General features: G+C 38.8%; 1 protein-coding gene across 1 annotated transcript in view; it reads right to left on the bottom strand.

Moving 5' to 3' along the window:
• The window catches only part of LOC129778341 (nuclear pore complex protein Nup88), a 191,234-nt gene extending 177,050 nt beyond the window's left edge, over positions 1 to 14,184 (bottom strand). The window contains exon 1 of the mRNA XM_055785207.1: positions 13,843 to 14,184. Within this exon, the coding sequence (XP_055641182.1) occupies positions 13,843 to 14,067 (225 nt within the window). The 5' untranslated portion in view covers positions 14,068 to 14,184. The remainder of the gene's footprint in view (positions 1 to 13,842) is intronic.
• Between the last annotated feature and the right edge of the window lie 4,980 nt (positions 14,185 to 19,164).

Genomic DNA, 19,164 nt, shown 5'->3' with positions numbered 1-19,164 from the left:
ACAAAAACGCGAATGTCATTTTCTTGTTAACCAGGATTTATTAACGGTTCAGGCAGCGAAACTATATGAAAAATTGTACAACGATCAAAACTTCGGAAGAAGCCGTGGGTACAGTACAAATTTTCTTCAAGCGACACTACATCGGATTTGTAAAAATTACTGACGAGAAACGTTCGAACAATGCTGCTACCGTTGACGCGTATATTGAACAGTTTGCAACCATCGTTCGGCAGAAAGATCTATCTCCCAGTCAAATTTTTAACGCGGACGAGAGCGAACTATATTTCAAATTCACTCCTTCATTAACTTTCGTTACAACATACGAATTATCGGTTCCAGGAAGAAAGGGGAACATTCGATGATGCTTATTGGAAAACGACCACGAGCATTGAAGAACATTTATGAGCTGGTCGTTTACTATGCTGCCTCTAAGAATGCCTGAATGACCTGACAGCTATTCAAGGATTGGTTGTACAAAGATTTTGTTCCCAAGGTCACGGAATTTTTAACAGGCAGCCGGCGCCGGCAGACCTAGTGTTGGACCATTGTTCCGCATACTACTGCACAGACGAGCTTAAAACTGCTGATGGGGCGATCTCTACGAACTTATTACCGCAAAACACTATAGCCTTGATGCAGCCCATGGGTTAAAATATTATTCAAATGGTCAAGTCCAATGTTACATTCAAGCAAAAGCTTATGCGCGAGCTTCTTAGACGCCAAGGATTGTTCGATGACGTGTTTAAGGGAATCAATAGATGCTATGTTTTGAGTAGCCGAGGCTTGGGACGTGTAACCGGCTGATTCCATTGTCAACCCAAGAGTAATGCTATACACCGTTTCAAAAAATGGTGACTTTTAATTTTGTTTCTTGCTTTGTTGCATATTACGTAAATCGTTACTCGGGAATTAGTTTTCATACTGAAATAAATAATAATTTGACAAACAAGTTCATCGGTCCAGTAGTTCAAAAGTTATAGATTTTGAATAAAAGTAATTTTTGGGGAAAAGGGGAAAAAATATTTTTCGGACTACCCTAAAATGGAAATGGGCACCCTAATGAAAAAGTGCAAAATACGGGTTTAGTATTTTGCGATAAAGAACAAATATACCACTTTTCACGAAAATCTGAGAACCACTATATCGTTTTGGCATGGAATGGCTGTATAAATATATGCGGATAATTGAAACTAATTGTATTGAACAGCCCCTTTTCGAGCCCCCTCCCCTAGCTAGATACGTTTAATTTTGTTAAAATGACCATATTTATAATGTATATTACACAAATTATTCAAAAAAAAAACAAAATTTAAATACTTCGGATAATCGAGTATATACTCTAGGATTGGGTGAACTTTTGAAAAAGATCGATTTTGACGGATCGATTTTCTAAACGACATAGGGATCGATACACTAATAAAATCGATACCAGAGAATCGATCTTTGGAAAATCGCCAATTTATTTACTTATTCTGTGTTGTTTATACATACAGAGTCGGGTTTTCATGAGTGCTCGGATCCACTGTCACCGTAGCCTTGAGTGCAGTTGTTTGGAATCGGAATACATACGAGCATTTGATTGTACGAAGGGAGGCAGGCTTTTTTTTCGTCGCTTAGTGTGGTGGAGGAGGTGGGATTTGGTTCACACTGGCAGCCCCACCGCTGCAGATCTGTGTAGCTGTTTACTTCTCGCGATTGCAGGCGATTCGTGCGGCCGCACTTTCGCACCGAGGTGCATCAAGGTTCCATTAAAATTGTGAGTTTCCTTTCATTGCCTTTGGGTTCAATATATTTCATATTAGGTTGGGAAAAGGGAATTGAGCAACGTTAGAATGACCCCATTTAGGTTATACATACTCACCGTTTACTATGATATCCTATATTTCTTATTGCTCCTATCAACTAGATTGCAATCATATATGGGATATAACCACGCGCGAACTATTATAAAAATTTATAAACTTCTTTTTAAAAAATTATAATTTAATTATAAATTATAAATATGTAAACTTTAAGTGTAATAGCTAATGCAGTGTGTGAATTTATTTAAAATGTAGGACGATTGTTTCTAGGTGAGTCCTCAGGCCTTCAGTCCTTCTCAGGCTTCCCAAAGATAATTCTACACCTTGATTGAAGTTTTATAAAGCATTCGCATGATAAATTACGGAATATATCGTAATATATTACACATCGACGGGTTAATTGATAGTAGAGGAATTCTCCCGGTTACCTTCTCAGGTTTCCCAAAGTAAACAATCCGTCGCCGCGATTGGGGTTAAACACTACGCGCTGGTCCGATTGGTTTGAGAGGAGTTCTCTTGGTTACCTTCTCAGGTTTCTTACAGTTAAATCTTCGCAGTTGCGATTGAATTTCGACAACGATTGCGTGCGAGAAATCATTATTACAAGTTTTCCATCTCAGGATACCTGAAGACCTCTTCCGCGTGTTAAAATATGAGTTCGCGTTTACATAATCACATCACTTACCACAGTGAATCCTGATTCTTACCTCTTCCCACTAACAACTATCCCTTCCATGATATTCGCTAGGGAACCACGCTATAGAGGCGACCCTTCTGGCCTTCCGGCGGCGAATATCATACTAACATTCCTTCCCTTCCCACGGTGACTGTAAGGACGTGGCCGGCGTCGTTATTGACCATTTAAAGCTCGAAAAACCGAAAATTGCACAACGAGAATGATTTGCTAGTCCCAAGCGTCATTCTGTGTGTTCTTTGTGCAATTTGGTTGGTACAGGTCAATCACGGAGAGCAACTACGAATTGTACAGTCTACCCAAGCTTAAGCTTATTCTGTGTTGTTTATACATACAATAAACATTTCACTATTCTATTCAAACAACAAAGGCATTATTTTGGTTGTCTGATCGAAAAAAAAAACTTGAAAGTCCAGAAAAATGGTGTTTTCCAGGGCATTCATCTGATTCCTTGACGGACCAAGTAAAATGCCCTGAAAAACACAATTTTTCTGAGCTTTCAACTTTTTTTTGCGACCTTTATGCTGAGAATCAAAATAAAATACCTTACCTTTGCCATATACTATATACGTATACCAAAATGAAAATACGTTTGAATAGAAATGTTAAATGTTAAACGAATTAATTTAACATTATTAGTGGAAATTCAACCATTGATATTCATTCAGAACTCCGCTGACCATAATCCCATAAAATCCAACCGTGCGATACGTCGGGCATTTAGTCGAAATCTTGGTAGCAGTACTTTTTCTAGAAAAGAACGCTTCAGCTGGACCTGATGTCATTGTAAGTTTCAGGGGAGGTGTGGGTAAAACGGACATGTTAAGAAGAACATCAATTTTATCTTTTGAAACTCATGCTTCCCAAAACTAAAAAATATACTGTTTTTCGAATTGATCGGCCAAATATTTTACAAAAAAGTGTTTTTCAATGGTTTTTACTGAAATTAAAACAGACCGAAAAGTAAAACATTTTTGTCAGTGCTGGTATAATGGACATATAGTGGGGGGAATATGGACAGGTTTGTAATATATGAAGCATAGAGGTTTATCGCTTGCTAGTGGAATAATTTCTGTCCAACAACTGAAATAGAACAAACAGAGAAGGCGAGCGAAAAATGAGTTAAATACTATTTCCATCATTTTCCATCATGTATTGGATGTGATCTAAACACATTACTGTTTATTTCGCCCAATCAGTACAATTATTTCAATAACCTGAATTTTCCACTTACAAATGAATTTACTTTTCCGTACATACCTAATATCGCTTCTCTGTTGACTCACAAACCGAAATATAACCATCAGCGAATTGCATTTTGATCTTAAACCACTCAAAATGATTAATATTGAAGCCGCTAAAATCATGCAAGATTTTTTATTTTTGTTTCCCTTCTCCAATTCTGAAATTCAAAATGTAACTATACAAATCAACCGCCTGTTCATATTACCCGCAGTTCCCCTACTTGTGACCACTTGATTTGCAATGACCAAACTTACAAAACTGCTTCTTCTAAATTAACGACCACTAATTTGACAACCTAGAATAGTGATCAAATATTTATGAAAATTGTCAAGTGGTTTTTGGTGAAATCAAAATCAATGTTCACTGAATTTTTCTTCCGCGATCAAAAAAACCGATCGGATCGAAATGAAAAGATCGGTTTTCGCGATTTTTTTTCGAGTACAAAGAATCGATCCAAAAAAATCGGAAAACAGAGAGGAAAAGATCGATCTTCTAAATATCGATCCAAGATCGCCCAATCCTAATATACACTTTGATTTTTAGGCGAAATCTGCGAGAGCTGAAGCAAATTCCATAGAATACTTTTGAAGAATATGTTGGTGCTTGGATTATTTGTTGGCATGAAGGAATGTTTTCGGGAGGGTCGAAGGCGATACACTTAATATAAATTAATAATGAATACTTTGTGTTTTACTGACCGATTCCCAGAACTTTCTGACAGAATGAACATCAAAAATAGCCCCCATAAATTGAATGCGGATTTCGCAACCGCTCAACTGGCTGTTCTTCATTATCTTTTGTCACTGCATTTCACATAAAATTCTCAATGTTACTTTTCCTTCAATGTCACGTTTATAAATAACTACACATTTTTTCGGGTGTTTAACGATAATAGTCTGTTCCAAGTTATTTCGCACCATAGGGAACAATCACTTTTTTTTTGTCTCCCACAAAAGGGTGAAACATGTAGCGATTTCAAAGATCGTATTTCTTCTTTTTATTGATAAGAACGGAGCGGAAGGAGTTAACAAGGGGATAACAGGCGATTTGCCATGCCATGAAGACGTGTTTTGGGATCGTTTTCCCAAACCAGAAAAAAACAGAAGGGTGCGTCAAAGGATTGTGACACTCTATTGGCAGTTGTTATCGTAATCGAATTGATTCAAACGAAAAGGGCAATCGGTACCTAATGATAATAAAATTGAACGAGTCTTTCGAGACTGCCCGAATCGCCGGAAGATCCGGACGCCTGATAATTCATTATGCCAACCTTGCAATGCGGAAGAAGAATACCATCGGGACAGGAGCGCAATTGCACACATACACACACAGCCTCGAAGGTTGTCTTTTCGATGCTTTCGCAATAAAGAGCGTGGAGTGATAAAGTTTGAATTATCACGAAAAAAGAACTCTCAAGGAGGTGTGTGGGTGGGTGGTAGGAAGTGTCACAGGCACCAAGAAGGGGGCGGGTAACAAAATGGCAAAAGTTCCACCATCCTGCAGCGCTTCCTTGCGGACTGCAGTCGGGCGGATCAAGAAGTACAAATGTACCGAAAGCGAGCGAGTGAGAGCGTATCGAGCAGAGGAACGATGCAACGCGAGGCTAGCCTTTTCGCAGCACTGAAAAATCGGAAGTCCTTCGCTCGGTGGTGACAACAGTCGGGACGCGCGGGGGACAGGATTATTTTATTATTACGATGAGTGTGGGTACAATTTATACTTTTGAGATACTATTATTAGTGCAGTTGAAAATTTCTTAATACTTCCGTAATTAAGGATATCCCCTTTTTCTCGTCTCTCGCTTCAGTCCGAACTGTGAGCTGACTCGGGGTTGTTTTTTTATCCGAGCATTTTCTGGGAATTCTGGAGATGGTGCTTTTATGGCCACTGCCGGAGAACCAGTTGTTAATTTAGTGCCATGCCCATAAATATGTCATCCAGTTATAGTGGCGCTTTCAGCGCTTCGCATGTACTTCATTATTCTCCGCCCCCTCCTTGGGGTGGGATTAAGGCATCAGAATTATCCGTCACATAAAGTTTCCTCGAGTGAACATATCGATTTGGTTTTTATTTTTACCATCCCGAAAACAAATTTCCGACAGTAGATTATCCTTCTAATTTATCAAAGTAATATCTCACGCAGAACGCAGAACGCACACCGCCTAATTTCCGAATGCAGCAATTTATCAACAAATAATGAGTTATTTATCACCATAATTAGCTTTTATGGCCATAATCTTAAATTATATGCAATAGGACACACCGTACGAATTCAGAGAATAAAAAAGGTGAACTTCTCTGTCGCCATTTTGGACGGTCGCAATTGGCGATTTAAATTATAGAAAGGAAATTTTATTACTTTTTTATTTTCGCGCTCTCGAGGATGGGCTGAAAAATTCGAAAAATAATGGATTTTTCATTTTCTGCTGCTTTGGGTACGGGTTCTTCTCTTATTTTTTTCCTCGCTTCCACTTGCTACAAGCTACCCGTATATCTCCGGGACGACCAGGGTAATGATTAACATTTGTTTGCCTGAGGGGGTGACCAAGTTTTTTTTGCCTCCCTCCGCGTGACTCAACTTCTGGACGCAATCTATATCGACATTATCGCGTTTGTCGCCCGCTTCCGATGGCGGCAGAATTCACCTTAATTTAGCGCGCCGGAAAATTGTCCTGCTTTCATAATTTTACGATCGTAACAGCATTATTCAAATGCACGAAAACGGGAATACGAGATAAGAGGGCAAATTTCCGTCAATAATTTATAATCACGCGAGCTGGATGAGAAGTCTCTGTTGATTCTGGCTTCCATGTATGTGACAGATCCCCTGCCGGAAATTTCAACGTGAATTATGAAAATGTGTCATCCTTGAATCGTTCGACATTTTCATTCTTCCATTTATATTACAAAACCCGCCAGATAAAAAGAACCCATTAATGTCACAGCTTCTTGGCTTACCCCTTCACACTGACAAAACCTAGAGAAAACTTTTACTTTCCGTCCTTATATTTATTAATCTCATATCTTTTGCTTTCTTACGTCACTCGTCACAAACTAACGTTCGACGGGGAACACCCCACCCTCAGACCACATAAACAGCAAACAAACGCATATTTTTGGAGAAGGGACGAAAAAACTAGCACAAAAGCGGGAATGTGTCTCTCGAGCAACACTTCGCTACTTGGGGGGAGGACCGATGGATGCCGGGATGGGTATAAATCCTTCGCATCATAGCGACGAATATTCGTCTTCGTCAGAGAACGGTTTTCAGCCGGAATAGGAATCAGCCACTGCTAGTTAACATTTATCTACTGTAGCCATTGACAAGGAAAGCGGAAAAGTAATACGTAAATTTTAGTTCTGGTATGCGCTTTTGTTGTTACCGAATTGGCTCAGAATTTGATGATACAAAGAGAGAAACAATGGTATTCGTTCATATTCTTTCATTAAGGGTGCCAAATCTGAAAACAGGTCACGTTTTTAAGAAATAAAGTTAACGTTAATGACTATTTTTTCCGTGAACGGATTTTGACGATTTATATACCAAACGAATCGGAAATTCCCTAAGATTTGTTTGATATGCTATACATTACAATCCCATAGTTTGTATATGGAATAAATTGATGAAAATTGGAAGCATTACCATTTCCTCATACATTTGTTCTGTCCGTTTGTGTGCGTTCCCGAACAGAGCTGTTCATAACGAGCAACTTATCGACGAGCAACGAAGGTGAAATCGTAAGATGTAAAGTCTCCGTGAACAAAGGAAAAGAAGAAGAAGAACAAAGGGGAATATTTGCCTAGAATATTAACAGTGGATCTCGCTGAGGCAAACTTCATTCTTCGTGAGGACGGCTGGACGGCGGGGGATCGAATGGTTTCTTCAAGGCAATGGGGGTGGAGGAGTAATATGAAGAAAGAGTAGAGTTTTCCAATGGCCTTTTTGAAGGCTAGAGACGAATGAACTGAAGAAATTTGAAGTCTCTCTAATTAAACAATGAAAGGAAGGAAAGGCAAACTTTTAGTAAACAATGAAACATCGCTTGTTCATCCTAGTTTTGCGCCATCACATGTCTTCGTTTCGGATTGAGCTGTGGACGCGACCAAATTACTCACTCGCTGATGTCTCTGGCATTGCAATCATTGAATCAAACCGATGCCATTGCATTAATGTTTTGAGCTACACAATTGTGTGTGGAATCATCAAACTTTTCGAGTTTGTTGAGATTAACAGATAGAGTTTATTCCGCTTATTTAGTCACCAAGAAAATAGGGATGGTGAGGGTAAAACGGACATGTTAAGAAGAACTTCAATTATATCTTAGGAAACTCATGTTTCCCAAAACTTGGATGCAGTTTCTTGCAATTCAATATACTGTCACTCTACCTAATTGGTCAAATATTTTACAAAAAAGTGTTTTTAAATGTTTTTACTGAAATTAAAACAGACCGAAAAATGCAACTTTTTTTTTCGGTGCGGGTAAAATGGACATATAGTGGGGGTAATATGGACAGGTTTGTAATATATGAAGCGTAGAGGTTTATCGATCGCGAGAAGAATAATTTTATTCAACCAAGGTCTGAACTCATCAAGAATGTCCGTTGAATGATGAAAAAATCGGATTAATCCACCTAGAAGCGATATCGTGCTTTAAAGCAGTATAAACGGACATACCCTCAACTATTTGGTTCCAGTCAGCTTCCAAACAGTCCACATTTGGCGATTTGATTTCCATTTATAGACCCAGGGCATTCCTAAGGAACAGATTAAACAGACTTTTCACAATCCATCTCACTCCCACTGGCAACTGTCCGTTTTACCATACCGCGGTACAATATTTTTCAATAATTTAAATATTCCACTCAAAAAACCGAAATGTAGCTATCAGCGAATTGAATTTTGATATTGAACCACTGAAACTACTTAATATCGAAGCAGCTAAAATTACATCCACACGTTGAATCATTCATGATTTTCGGTTTTTGTTTCTCTTTTCCACTTTTGATCAGTATTCATTGCCATAGGGTGGCTTAAATATTATAGAATAACATGTAGAACGTATTCTCATTAACAGAAATCAGATATTCAAAATGTAGCTATACAAATCAACCACCTGTCCATATTACCCGCGGTTCCCCTAGGTGTCGTTCTGGAATTTTGTGATTTGTGATTTGGTTTCGCTTGCCAGTAGCAAAACATTCTCCACTAAGGATGACAGCTGCGCTTATCTCGAGCAAGTATTGCTCTGCGAGCACAAGAATGAATCATCAAACAATTATCGTCAAATGATTCTACAATAAAAAAAAACATTTCAGGGCGACCAAACTGGTAGAATGGTTATTTCAAAATTTTTGTTGCATAATAAAATAATATCCGCAGTTATAAACAAGCGACTTGAAGTAAACCACAGCGTAGTTCCACGTCGACAATGCGGTCGTGTCTTGAACACAGCCTCCTATAATTTTTTTGACGTAGAACTACGTCTTTCATTAAGGGTGCCAAATCAGAAAACAGGTCACGTTTTTAAGGAATAAAGTTAACGTTAATAACTATTTTTGCCGCAAACGGATTTTGGCGATTTACATACTAAACGATTCGAAAATTCCGTAAGATTTGTTTAATATGCTATACATTAGAATCCTCTGGTTTGTAAATGGTTAAAATTCATGAAAACTTTAAGCGTTTCCATTTTCCCATACATTTGTTCTGTCCATTTGTGTGCTTTCCCGAACAAAGCTGCCAATAACGAGTACCTTATCGACGACCAACGGAGGGGAAGTTGTAGGATTTAAAGTCTCCGTGAACAAAGGAGTAGAAGAATGAAGGGGAATACTTGCCTAGAGTATGAACAGTGGATCTCGCTGAGGCAAACTTTCATTCGGCATCGGACTGTTCACTTTGCTTTCGCTGCGCTTCGATCTAAGATTAGACCCCACCAGTGGTAATCCAACTTGGATATCGTCGTTTGGTTTTTATGTTCGTTTTTCGCGTTATTCGTATCGTGTGTTTTTCTTTCCGCGTCATAAATAGGACGCTTCGTGTGGTGTGTTATGAGCAAGAAGAGGGAGGTAGGCTCGAGCCCTGCAAAAAACGAACGCATATGATGCAAGGCAATAATGATGCACGCGATGTTGGTGCAGTGAAAAGCGCTCGCACTGAACCGAGCCTTCGCGAGTGTGACACCGCATCGAACATCAGCGAAGTAGGCGATTTCGGCGCGTCGGTCGAAAATGTAAAGGCAGCAACCAAAATGAAGCTCCCCCCGCTGGTGTTGAAGGCGGTCGCTCTTGACAAACTCATCAGCGAATTCGCATCGATGGGTGTTACATCAGAGTACTAGCTGTGTGGCATAATTCAGTCTATTTCCAAGCAGTTAACATTGTTTGTTTTCTGTCATCATAAGGGCTTCGTTGGTGCCTTTGAGAATGCATCAATGCATTAAACTGACGTTATGGCGAAGCATGCGTTAAGGTTGTGCGCCATAAAATTATTTGGGGAATACCAAGCATCTTGAATGTCTTACTGGAATGTTATAAATGATTTAGGTTCGCGTGCCAGACGCAAAACTGCCTTCAACTAGGATAGCATTTGCGCTAATATTGATCACAATGATGCATTGCTACTGTTTTCGAGGTTGTTATTCACAAAAAGAGTTTAATTCGCTTGTTTAGTCACCAGGAAAGTAAATGTCGTTCTGGAATTTTGTATGTGATTAGGTTTCGCTTGCCAGTAGCAAAACTTCCTCCACTAAGGGTGACGGCTGCGCTTCTATCGAGCATGAGAAAGTAATGCAACTTTTTTCGAGGCCAGTAATATTAACAGAAGCGTTTCTTTTGAGAATAAAGAAAAATGATGAGAAGTGTTCATATTCCTAATAGTTTCAAGCCACCAACGTATGGCTTTGTATGCATGCTATGGCGAACGCTTGTTTGGCGCTTGGTTTACGTTCTACGAACGATGCCTGGAGGTGCGATTACTTTGAGGCAATACTAAATAACATGTAGCATGATATTTGATACTTGCAACTGTTGTCATTGTTGTTGTTTCCATGCGGTGCCAAAGATATATTGATGTAGTTATGAGATGTGGAATAATGGTGCTGGTGCAACATGTATATAATCGACTGTAGCCGAGTCTATGTCAATTGCGAAAAACGCCACCGAAATAGCGTTCGAGGTAAATTTTCAATGCATTGACATGAAATAAATTGCGACATACGATAAGCTAGTGTATTGTTTTGCGAGGGCAAGAATGGGGCAATTATCGTCAACTGATTCTACAATGAAAAAACTACTTCAGAGATTATTCTACTAAGCAGTTGTTTCTAAAATTTCGCAGCATTACAGAATAATATCCGAAGGTATAAATAAGCGACTTATATAAAATAACAGCGTAGTTCTACGTGAACAATGCGGTCGTATCTTGGACACAACCTCCTATAATTTTTTTTACATCAGAATGCATGTTATCATGCACAAAAGAAACTCTATGCTTGCACTTCTTCTTCTTCTTTGTTTTTAAGAGGCTTTAAACTTTGCAGTTCATTCGCCTCTATATATGCTTACACTTTGTCCAAAAATCATTCGAAATATTCACTCATTGAAAATTGATTCAGATGCAACTACAAACAAATGATTACGCAGCCAACGATAGTCCTACGTCAACCTTGCGGTTGTATCACAGATATAATCCACCCCTAGTTTTAAGGGACTTTAGCCCGAAGGTCATTCTTCCCTGAAAGATTAGTGTGATTTAAATTACCTGTTTTCAAAGAAATATTTAAGCTATTGGAACAAATTTATCTTTCGAATAAAATTATTGTCATACCACTTCGTTTAGCCGGATAATATTATTAATGCTCAGAGGAGGAATCGATTCCTCCTTGGAAATATCCTGCGCAAAAAATATCCCCCCCTTGACAATTGGAATTGATTGCGGCGTTCGTGACATGTCGATAATATGCGGATTCTTTGATATGGTGAAAAGTATTCTCCGCTATCGAATCCATAACCAATGACAGCATTTGAACGCAATCTGTATCGAATTATCATCGATACATCGTTTTTCACCGGCTCCGTCCAGTCCGGCGGCAGAATAGAAACGAGATGGGGAGAGATTGGGAGATTGGGATTTCGAAACCAAGGTGGCCAGGGGAAATCGGCATTGCAAACAATGGAAAATAGGGGGAGCTTCTGTTCCCACCGAAATGTTTTTCCTAACACAGATTTCAAAGCTAAGAAGCCTGAGGATTGCATATATATGCAAGTCGGGGGCATTTTTATATTGCAAGGTGAGGGATACCAATTATTCTAGAAAAAAAATTGGAACTTAAATGTTTATTGCTTCGTAAAAATTCATATCAATGATCGATCATGTATTGTGAAACATTTAGAACAAGTGTAGGTATAAAATGGTATATGGTAGCGGTTGTGTTAAAATGACTTGAAATATGAAACGATTTATTTCAATTTCATAAACAATAAACGATTTATTTCAATTTCATAAATAAAAACCAGTGTGTGTTCCCGCTCGAGTATGAATCATTCGGTTTAAGCTGTCTGTTTTGTTGTGTTCATTTTCACCCAAATTTTCAAAATTGGAAAAATGAAGGAATATTCGAAAAAGTAATTTCCCATATGCTCTACATATCGTATTAGGTGCTGTTAGTTCAATTGAAATTCGCATTGAGGCATAAAGCATCGTGTTCCTTTGGGTTTGAAACGAAAATGGAAATAGGTTGAATAAATACTCAGAAACTAAAAATTATAAGTGAAAATGACCTTTTCCATTTCAAACATATTTTCTCTATAATAAAGTAAATGTTTTTTTTTCTGGTGAGAAAAATTGATAATTGTGTTCGATAGTGATAATTATCTTATATTACATTGGGTTTTGATTTCTTTATATCATCCATACATAACACAGGAGCCATCTCGTCCAGGGCCACAGAGGGGGCTTCTATCATATCTCATTCTACTTCGGCATCTTCTATCTTGATACGCACCATCCAACGACTAATCACCGTCCTTCTGTCATCATTACTCGGTTGGAGTAACTGGTGGAGTGAACAAACAACACCCATCAACATAACAAAACGGCCCTTTCCAGGGCCACCAAATCATTATAAGAAATTTCAACGATGTAATTCTTCAAACATATCCTAAATCAGCATGCAACAGATATCCTAACGGAATCCTACGTCAACTATGCGGTCGTGTCTCGGACACAACCCTCCTGTGACTTTTTTATTTTTCAATTCTTATTTACAAATTTAAGGTTATAAAAGGAAACAGATGCACCGCATTGGTTTTCATACCGTCGTTTCGATAGTTGAATACATGTAGTACAGATTATTGATTGTCAAAGACCGCCACAAATCCTTCGATGCATTTTTAGGAATAGGCAAAAATCGAAGACTAGTTAAAACACGTGCAAGCATAGCAGCTGTCAAAAATAAATTTTCAGCCGACAAAATTTTTAACAAAAGAATTATTTGTAAAATTTCGACGCATTTTAGAATATTTGAAGCGATAGTTGGTGTTGGTGAACTGAAAAAAATAATTTCGTAATCCTACTTCAACAACGCGGTCGTGTCATGGATACCATCCGCTTCGAATTTCTTCATTGAATCGAAACTTCAGAATAGGAATACACACCCGATACGTGAGAGTAAATTCTTATTCATGATTTTAATTTTTTTCCACCTGAAAATCGATTGTCATTTTCGCTCGATAATGACAGCACACAAAGCTCAATGCCACCAACGTTAACGGAATGCCGTTTAAAACTCCACCGGTGCCAGGTGATTTTTATTTATGTTTTCATCAGGTTTGGTATATGTTTAGTTTTTATAAGCTCTCAGGAAAAGGTCACCCAGTATTCACATCTGGAATCTGTGGCATCTCCATCCACACCGATTCAACGGAAAATGTAGCCCAAACATTGTACCCTCTACTGTATGACTATCAACATTGATCTCTCACGCTCTCGCTCCCTCTCCCGAGCGGAATTCCATATAAACAAGTAACAACACGAAACAGAACCGATCCGATCCGGAAGAATCCTGCCGGCTCGTAAAATCCCAAAAACTTTCCACCCACCTGGTACTTCTGACGTTCGTCCTTCTTCGCATTGGCCGTCATCCAGTTCAGCGACAGCACGCAGCAATTTTTCGCGTTCCACACAAACAACATATCGTCCTTCGATTCGAGCAAATTTTGCGTCCTCTTGCGATCATCCGGCAAGCATTCCCGTGCCACTTCGAACATTTTCAGCCCGTTGAAACCGAAACTGTCCGTACTGTCCATACCATTGCTGGTGGCCATCGCGTTCACTAGAGTCGCTTGAAACAACAACACAAAAAATGGTACACAACCGGATAAATTTCAGCACCGAAACAACGCAACTTTTGCACAGACGACTAATCGTGCGAAAACAGCTTCGATTCAAAACAAAAACAAAACACGGGAGAGACATCTGTCAAAGCGCGTATTCCGCCTCTCATTGCTTGCGCTCTCTCTCAGCAGCCGTTGGCTCGGGTGTGGCTCGAACCGATCCCCTCGACAGACAACGATAAATGGGATTTGTAGGGTTCCATTTGACGAAGTACGTGTTCAGAGGGAAACAAGTTTTCCATTGATTCATTGATTTTATTTGAATCTATTCTGTGCCTGTAGAAAACGTTAAATTTATTAGCACATGTACTGCTTTTGAATTCCACACTTCATTAAATCCGTGGTTATTTAAAAAAAATAGGAAAAATCGATTATTTTTTGGTATACATTTGAACATTCAATTTCGCAATTTTTCCAAAAAGTCAAATTTACTTTTTTAGAAAAAAAATGCAACTATAAGAGCTCAGTATGCAAAGACAACAAATTTTGAAATATCAGACTAATAAATGATTAATAGTTGTAAAATGCGCACACAAATGCTAATCCGATACCAAACTAAATTTGATTCGTAATATTTTACCTCCAACACAAACAGTCAAGCTATTTTTCCTGGATCACCCCCGGCCAAAACTGATTGTATCACTAGGGTTCAGATATTACATGTTAAAAATAAAGTATTTGCTGATAGATGTACAATTTATAATTGCTTTTTTCAGTGGAGATTTAACGGTAGATAATGCATGCGCCATGTCATGCAGTTGTAGCGCTTTTTCATTGTGATTTATCCTAGCGTCTTCAACTTATCCAGGCTCATTCCGGAAATCAGAGCACTACTACAAAAAAAAAACATAAAAACCAAGTTTTGTTTGGATGTTGGTTTCATTAACAAAATGGCACACAAAATTCATAGTTAATCATTGTTATTTATAAAGGTTTAAGCTTTTGAATATAGAAGCATCTAAATTCCACGTCGAGATAGTGACTTCTTTTTCTTATCTCTATAATCATTATTTTTCCGTCCATATTTGTTCAAACCATATTTGATATAGAAGGTACATGCATTAAATAAGCTTGGCCTATTCACCTAGAGTCTCAATTTAAATTTTCTCATGCATACAAAAACGTAGTACGAAACGCATAACGTTCCGCATAATGAGGCTTGGTTTAGTTGGAGAGACATTTTTATAAGGGGTCAAAGCCACAAAAGGATCTTCTTCAAGAGCAGAATGTGATGAATATGTGTATATCAGCTTTAGTGAACAGAACATTGTAAGTTGTTTTTCACCTATGACCACTTTACCCCCAAACATCAAAGTAATGTCTATGCTAATTAATCGCGGAGATTAAACAAAATGTATGTTTACTTCTCCGAGAATATGTGAACAGTTAGAGAGATGATTTGTCCATTATATCAGATTGAATAAACTAAATTTCACTTAAAATTCATTAGATACCATGCGCACTGAACTACGGCCGAATGGCTATTGAGAGAGCAGTTTCTGTTTTTATTCATATTTTGACATGCGACAACACTATTGCAGTACAGAGTGACTCAAAAGTAATTAAATCCTTCAAACATAAGGTGACTATCAATACGGCATCTATAGTCAATAGTTATACTACCAAACAAGTAAGTGACCAATTTGCCCCCATTGATTAATTTGACCCCAACAAACACAAATCATCAGCTTGGACGGCTGTTCACATATTCTAGGAGAGGTGAACAGATATTTTGTTCAATCTCAGCGATTAATTAGCATAGAAATTATTTTGATGTTTTGGGGGTAAAGTGGTCATAGGTGAAAAACAACTTACAATGTTCTGTTTACTAAAGCTGATATACTCCATCACATTCTGCTCTTGAAGAAGATCCTTTTGTGGCTTTGACCCCATATAAATATGCCACTCCAACTAAACCAAGCCTCATTATGCGGAACGTTATGTGTTTCTTACTGCGTTTTTGTAAGCAACAGAAAATTTGAATTGAGACTCTAGGTGAATAGGCCAAGCTTATTTCATACATGTACCTACTACAGGCAAACCTTTTTTTGTGCGGGGGATAGGGACCGCACAAAAAAAATCGTGCGAAACTTCACCAGCAGCTTTAAAAAATCGAGTTCGGTACACATTTTGAAAAAAAAACTTTTTTTGTGCGGTAGATAGGGACCGCATAAAAAAAGTTTCCCCCAAGAAAATAACTCAAATCCACGCCATTCACCGTTCGATTTCCTTTTGTTTCCCTGCTTTGCGATGGGACACTTTGCCATTTCAGTTGCGCGTGGCTGTTTTGTGCCTTTAGATTAAGCTGACCAGACGTCCCGCGTTACGCGGGACAGTCCCACCTTTCAACAAAATGCCCCGCGTAAGATTACGTCCCGCGAAACGTCCCGCATTTGGCAAAAGAAACGAAAATGTCCCGCGATATCAATATATTTTAATATTACAACTTGATTATGTTGATTTGCTTACCTAAAAAAAACTTTTATTTGGGATACTGTTCAAGAGCGCTTCTAATGCATCCAAAGATTAATACGTTGAGCTGGTTTCATCGCACCGACAGTGGGCTTTTTGTTTAGAGAGTGTCAACTGGAAGCGACAGCAACAAAATTGGAAAATGATTTTTATAAAAGCTCCCTATTGATCCGCAGGGACCACATGAGTCAGACGAGAAGTTCATCTTTGGTCCCCTAGCTCGGCCAGGGCTTAATGTTTTAAATAAGTCCGGAGAATTAGTGTATACTCGACAGGAAAAGGCAGGATTGTTTGATGAAGTATCGTAAGTGAAGCGCTGGGCGGTCTTACGGAAGTTGGCCTGAACCTCAACCATGACCGATGAACATCTCATCTCGGCGTGTTGTTTTACCTTTTTGTGGCTTTGGTGGTCGACTGTCTCTCCATTTTGGTCATTTGCCCAAAAGTTTTCTATAGGTCGCAGCTGGGGAATGTTCGGAAGGTTGACGGTCTTCGCGACAATTGTTATCTCCAGCCGATCCATTCTCCAGTGTTTTTTTGACATAATGGACTGATCCCAGGTTCAGCATAAATACCACATCACCTTCGCAACTTCGGTAGGCACTTCGTACTTTATATCTCCCCGTTCACCATATGACTCGAAAGAAGAGCGGCTTGGACATTCCCTTCACGTTTTTTTTTATATCTGTATTATACTGGTTTTCAACTCATTTGGCTGGTTCGTCACTTTTTACTTCTATTTTTGGAAGAATGTCGGGAGTGAAGATTCCCTTCACGTCTTTCAGAGAAGGACCTTCTTCGAGAACTTGATGTGGATGATATATTCGACGTCATCGCTTACCTGGGGAACGTGAAGTACCCGGTCCTCTCCATTCGTTGAATTCTAGCATCAAGTACGTCTCGTCTTTCGTTATGAGCACGAAAAGAAGTTTTTCACCAGTGAAAAAAAAGTTTTTCACTTCTTTCGCCGGAAAGAAGTTTCCCACCAGCACCTCAAGCTACTCCTTCTGTGAGATTACCTGCTGCTGAGATACGACAGGTCTCGACTGACGCTTCCGCATAAAAATGCCAAACACACAAATTGTCTCAGGATGTCCAAATCCTTCGCTGTGGGGTGGAGCTTGCAGTATGAAAAAAAACAAGTTGCTTGACAGTGCTGCTGCTGCGAATCAACAGCCTAAAATTGATTAAAAATGAATTGGAATTTTAGAGCATTCCATTCGGTAATTTGAAGAAAATTGCAGAATTTGAATCGTACTTGCCAGGCGTAAATGCTCTGATTGAGCGAGTGATTTTCAGGCGTAAGCAGAATCTTAACCACCGAAAAATCACAATCGAGTGCTGATACTTGGAAAGAAATAACACAGATCAGTTTAGACTCGCTAAACTATGGTTTATGTTCACATATCATATATACATAACGTTTTGTTTTTGTGTCCCGCGTTAGACCTCTGACCATCTGGTCACTTTACTTTAGATGCGTGTTGCTGTTAGAAATCATGTCATGCAAAACTTAGAAAAGAACATTTGATGGGAGGAGGGGATGATTTCAGAAGTGGATAATTGAGACGCAAATTTTGTTTTTTCGTACTGAAATGCATATAAACCATCAATAAAAACTAAATGGACGATAACTTCGTCAAATATGCTTCTTTTCATACACCGCACAAGAACAGAAAATCGCACAAAACAAACCGCACAAAAACATGTTTTATTGTATATCAAATATGATTTGAACAAATTTGAACGAAAAAACGCATAAATCTTTCCCATTTAGAATGATATGTGTGAATGACCACTTTGCCTCCAAGCAAAAAAATTATAGGAGGTTGTGTCTAAGACACGACCGCATTGTTGACGTAGAACTACGCTGTAGTTTAATTCAAGTCGCTTGTTTATAACTGCGAGTATTATTTTTTCATGCTACGAAATTTTAGAAATAACCATTCTACCAGTGGTCGTCCTGAAATATTTTGACGTAGGACTACGTCTAACCGGAAGATATAGGGGGTGAAATGAAAATCTAAGAACCGAACAAGTAGAAAAAAATGCAAGATTTGGAACGCTTATAACTCGAGCATTTCTCAATAGATCGGAAAGGTGTTTGCATCAATTGATAGGAAATATATCTACGCATCTATCATAACGAATAACATTTAATTTTTCTTGAGATAAACAATTGAATAATTGTGAAATATCAAGCATTGTCCAAATTCACTATGTGCCCATTTTTGATTGGTCCATTTTGTGCTCCTCAAATCGTACCGACCAAAACGGGCAACCACAGCAGCAGCGAAATCCAATGAAGCACGATTGGAAAGGAAAAAGAAAAAAAATTACGAAACATTGGTCGCAGTCTCACACATGCGTAATTCTCGAGCGAGCCAGACGATCATTCTCATCCAAACCGTACACCACATCGTTTCGCATTACATCAACAAACTAACACAAGCAGCCATGTCTGGACATGGCAATGGAGGAAAAGTGAAGGGAAAGGCAAACTCCCGCTCGAACCGTGTTGGACTGCAGTTTTCCGTAGGTGTATTCGCCAATTGC

The sequence above is a fragment of the Toxorhynchites rutilus genome, chromosome 3, assembly GCF_029784135.1.
Source record: "Toxorhynchites rutilus septentrionalis strain SRP chromosome 3, ASM2978413v1, whole genome shotgun sequence".
Lineage (NCBI taxonomy): Eukaryota > Metazoa > Arthropoda > Insecta > Diptera > Culicidae > Toxorhynchites > Toxorhynchites rutilus.
The sequence above is the reverse complement of the archived record's forward strand: the minus strand, read 5'-3'. Positions and strand labels throughout refer to the sequence as shown.